The sequence below is a fragment of the Frankliniella occidentalis genome, unplaced genomic scaffold, assembly GCF_000697945.3.
Source record: "Frankliniella occidentalis isolate FOCC.00 unplaced genomic scaffold, Focc_3.1 Scaffold79, whole genome shotgun sequence".
In the NCBI taxonomy this organism is placed as follows: domain Eukaryota; kingdom Metazoa; phylum Arthropoda; class Insecta; order Thysanoptera; family Thripidae; genus Frankliniella; species Frankliniella occidentalis.
Window position 1 is genome coordinate 343,877 of NW_026267209.1, and position 4,768 is coordinate 348,644.

Here is a 4,768-nt window from a genome sequence, read left to right on the forward strand (position 1 = left end):
GTCCGATTGCTTATCCTGCTCCTCTCTTTTCTCCTCAGCACAACCCCTCTGCTGCAAGCCGATAGCACGTGCGACTCGGGTTGGCGCGAGTCGAGTCGAGCCGAGTCGAGCCGAGTCGAGCCAAGTCGAGCCGAGCCGAGGTGATCTGCGGAGAAGTGGAGAGAGAGGGGGTCTCAATGGACCGGTAATGAGGAAACTTGCTCGTCAATTTGTAGCCGAGTATATTTCTGCGACGACACCCCTGGAGAGTCCCCCCCTCCCCCTTCCCTCTCGCCGTGCTCTCCAGACTGCACGCTCCAACGCCTTACTGCCGGGCTCGGCTGTCCCCACCCCCTCCCCGCCCGCCTCTTGCGCGCGCATTGTCACATCTCCAAGAGTTAGTTGCTTTACCTCTTTTGAGCGACGAAGGCTCGCTGCCCGCCCAGCCGGCGTCCTTCTGGTCTGGATGCCGCCCCATGCATATTAACGAGCAACCAGAGGCATTGTCATAGCGGAGCTCGCCACGGCCTGCTCAGCTCGAGCAGCTCCAGGACGACACGGCGGGCCCCGCGAACATAAGCCCACCGAGACAATCTACGGAGCAGCTCTGGGAGGCTGCTTACACTAGTCGATCATGGAAGCTGCAGGCCATTCCGGAAGATGGGGCTTGCTTTGTAGCGGAGGCGTTATGTCGTGTTTCTACGTTTACCAGTAATAGCGGACTAACTGCATTATTTGATTCTCTGACTTGCACTAAGTTAAGCAATCAATTTTTTTGGCACAAGTTTCTGCGTTGACCTGAACATATTTGTGAATTATGTGTACGAAATCATTCACAAATTTGTTTAAAACGAAACGTAGGTTTAACTCAGCACAAAAGTTTGAAAAGCAACATACCAATCAAAGTGAAAATACTAGAGACGCACTCGTACTTTTTCACGACTGAACGTTTTCTATAATAATGTCGCAGTCTTTCAAATGTTTTTGCTTTTTCGAAATTTAATTTTTCATTTCTGGCGTATAGCTGAAGCTGAATACTGTGCCACTGCCGCCCACACGGTGGTGTACCCGCACCCGCACCCTGTCCCGTCCTCGCCTCGCTCTCGACCGGCTGCTGCGCGCCACCGCATCGCCCCGTCCGGCTGGCTGCCCTTCTCCGTGCTGCCCCTCTTTGCGCTGCCCCCGCGCCGCCCCCTGACCTGGCATACTCTACCGCTTTTCATTTCTAATTGCAGCAGCTGGGGGAAGTGGGCGAACAGAGAGCGGGGAAGGGGGGCAAGCACCCATCTCATGGCGCAGGCGAGGAGGAAGACAGCCGTGTCGGGGTGTCGGGCTCGGCGCCCCCATCCTCCTCTCTCCCACTCTCCTGGACCCGCTCCGACTGCTGCTAACCCCGTCGTCGCGAGCTCGTGGAACCGCTCCAGAGAATGAGAGGAAACAGGCACGAGTTTCTCTCGCATTGAGGAGAATTTTTCCCCCCCGTAGAACGTCATGGAAACTTGCGAGATCTCACGTGTCTCACGACTTCTCGTTTATTCTTCTGGAGAGAGGTCGGGGAAGGATATTCTCCTTTCACCGCTCACGTGCGCTCAAAGTCACACCTTGGTATTTATCTCAATATTTTAACTGATGTACTCAAAACTTTGAAGTGTAATTTTATCAACACTTGTGTTTTATCAAAAATATGACGGATTGAGGGACGAAAAAAAAAGGAGAGTTCGACACTCAGAAACTACACGTTACATTAGGAAACGTTTTTCACAATTCATAGCTCTTTCGCTCAGTTTGCCCGATTCGCAGCCCACAGTCAGTTTTTGAGTGTGAGTGTGTGTGCGATGTGGATGTGGTTTTAACTACTCATGTGGGTGTGGATGGCGCTGGCGCAGCAGATAGCACCTGCACGCAACGCGCTCAGAGCATTTATTGCCCTGGATGCAGCGGGGGCGCGATGCAAGTCCCCTGTCGTCCCCCTCCCCCTCCCCATTGAAGCCACTACACAGGGATGTGCACCAGTGGGCGCAGACAACGGCACGGCCTCCGCTGCCGCCACCACCACGGCCCTGCTCGCCTTGCCCGCGCCCCACTCGAGCCGTGTCTCTCTCTCACTCTCTCTCTCTTCCCCATCTCCCCGAGCTTCCCGCCTGGTTCCTCTCTCTCTCTCTCCGCCCCGTGTCAGCATGTCAGCTCATTGTGCAAACTTGGGGAAGAAAAGAAAGAGGAGGAGGAGGAGGGGAGGGAGCAAGAGCGCAAGATTGTTGCTAAACTTAGGAACATTCAGCGGCGTTTTCCGGCTCGTCCGGGAGCCGGTTCTGGTCCAGTTCATAATGACGTCTCTTAGCCGTCTGTTTTTCGTACAAGGCAGCCTCGGCTGCGACCGGAAGGAAAAAGAGACCCCAAAAAGGAACGAAACTTTTTTTTCTTCCTTTAAGCTAGGGTCTACTGTATATCGCCGCGCCCGAGCAAATAACGTTTTTTACTTTGCATGTATTTAAGTCCGACTTGGTTGGAATCGCTCGCTAAAACGACCTCATGATGGCGGCGTCCGCTCCGCTGCCTCCCCGACGAGCAGCCCGACCTCGTTTACCTTGGTGGGGGCCTTGCCGCCGTAGCCGCGCCGCGCCTGGGCGTGGTCCTTCTGCTGCTGGGTGACCTTCCTCGAGATGAGCCCCGGCCTCATGGCGGCGTCCTGGCCGGGACGCTCGCGGCGTCCCCCCTCTCTACCTCAACGTCGTCGTCGGCGTCCAGTGGGGCGCATCCGGTCTGCGCGGGGCGGCCGTCCTCGCGCGCGCGCGGCACACCCTGTGGTGACGGACGGGTTCCAGTCACACACCGTCACACACAGTCACACACAGTCACACACAGTCACACGAAGCTTCACAGTCACAATCACACTCACTGTCGTACACTGTCACACACTGTTTCACACTGTCTCACACAGTCACACACCGTCACACGCAGTCACGCACAGTCACACACAGTCACACGCACGGGTCGCTGTGAAGCGAGCTGTGGTGAAGCTTCGTTTAAGCCTCGCGTCGGGTTGGGGAGACAAGTGGTAGGCAAATGGGCTGAAGGTGGAAGTGGACGGCCCGCAGCTAACCACACAGCCCTCAGGGAGAGGGAAATGGGAGGGAGGGTGAGCAGCGCGAGGGCGAGGAGGGCGTCCCGGTGATGAAGGAGCGGGCCTCCAGGATGGACGGTGCTTGTCGGCGGGAGCCCTCCAATCACTGACAGCAGCGGGGAGAGCGAGGCGAGGAGGGCGGAGGGCCCTGCAGGGAGGCCCCGAATGGGGACCTGCTCGCGCGCGCCGGGCAGGGCGGTGAGATATGTGCGGAGAGCCGCAAACTTTTACCGCGCTTTCTCTCCCCATCTCTCCATCTCTCTCTCTCTCCCTCTCAGTCTCTGTGGCTCGCGAGCGGTGGAAGGGCGATTTGCATCGGGGGAGCTGCTGCTCCTGCTGCTGTCAGCCGAGCGGGGGCGGCGCGGCGCGGGGCACGGCAGGCTGCCGGAGAACACCACGCCACGCCACGCCCCCTGGCCATGGAAACAAAAGGAGGAAATGAACGACGGCGTATCGGTGGTGGGCCGTCATGGGGTGAGGATGAGGGTGAAGGGGGCTCCAGACCCCGGGGCGACGGAGGGCCACCACCACCGCGGGCCCACAGGTGACATCGTCATCATGGCCACCCACATTGTGAGATGTGGTGGCCACTATATGTATCCCCCCAGCACTGCAGCCTGGGGGGGCTGTGTAGAGACACGGTGGGGTAGAAGTGAGGGAAAGGGGGAAGCGGGGGGACGGGGCACATCTCGCTGTGATCGGCTGCTGACGGAAGGAAGGATCCCCCTCAGGGCTGTGCTAGCTGTGCTGTGCTGCCGTGGTTTGGGGGGAAGGGGGCAAACAGACACTGCAGCCATGGTCTTGGACTGGTTCGGTTGTACCTCATACGGCTAAAGTAAAAGTTGTTGGCAGGAAATATTTAATTTTTGCTTCCTGAAGCAAGGTAATGTCCACATTGTAGTAACGTCTAGTTAGTGAGCTCATATCGCGATGCGGACTGGATGAACAGGCCAGCAGGAGAATTCTTAGGGGTTGAAAAATGCACCAGAACGTGTGCACACTGCGTTCAAAATTATGTCGATCGTGATTGAAATCAATATCGGCCAGTCATTGGAACAAAAGGTGTGATGAGCGGGTCTTGTCAGAGACAGTCTTTCCTCGGGAAACCTGCTTGACTAGAGCTTGTTCTTATTGACTCTACACCACTCCGCCGTGAGAATAGTACCCTACGTCTCCAAGACCACGCGCGTGCTCCTTGCACTCTGCCTTCCCCCCTCCCCCATGGACACCAACAGTCAAATCGATATCGAAACCATCGAAAACAATGTCGAAAAAGGAAAGAACACCATCGACATGGAAACGATGTCGTTTCAACATTATTTTCTCTCACACTTGGGGAGCACGAAGACGGTAATGACGGACGATGGGGATCAGTACAGAGATCACACGATGGTTATTGCGGTGGAAATTAAGAGGGATCACGACGGAAATCCAAAGGGTTACGGTGAGGATCACGACGGGGATCACGGCGGGGCGCACGTGTGCCGGTGCGCGGCGCGCGGGGGTGGAGCTCGGGGCGGAGCGGCTCCAGACGACTGACTGCCGGGGCGGCGCGGGCGGCACTGGACCGCGGCGGCGCGGGGGCGGCGGGCCGCGCTGTGCACCTCAAGCTGGCCCAACTCGAGCCAAACGGGCGCGGCGGGGCGGGAGAGGAGAGAGAGGGTGGGA

At 57.6% G+C, this 4,768-nt stretch overlaps 1 protein-coding gene across 7 annotated transcripts in view; it reads right to left on the reverse strand.

Moving 5' to 3' along the window:
• The window catches only part of LOC113216880 (neo-calmodulin-like), a 153,934-nt gene that overhangs the window by 21,750 nt on the left and 127,416 nt on the right, over nt 1-4,768 (reverse strand). The window contains exons 1-2 of one of the 7 annotated variants that reach the window (XM_052268921.1): nt 4,431-4,646; nt 2,564-2,778 (exon numbers count right to left, since the gene is read on the reverse strand). The exons of the other annotated variants lie outside the window; for them this stretch is intronic. Coding sequence (XP_052124881.1) covers nt 2,564-2,656 — 93 coding nt within the window. The 5' untranslated portion in view covers nt 2,657-2,778; nt 4,431-4,646. Of the gene's footprint in view, nt 1-2,563; nt 2,779-4,430; nt 4,647-4,768 lie in introns of those variants that run through there. 7 annotated transcript variants of the gene reach the window in all.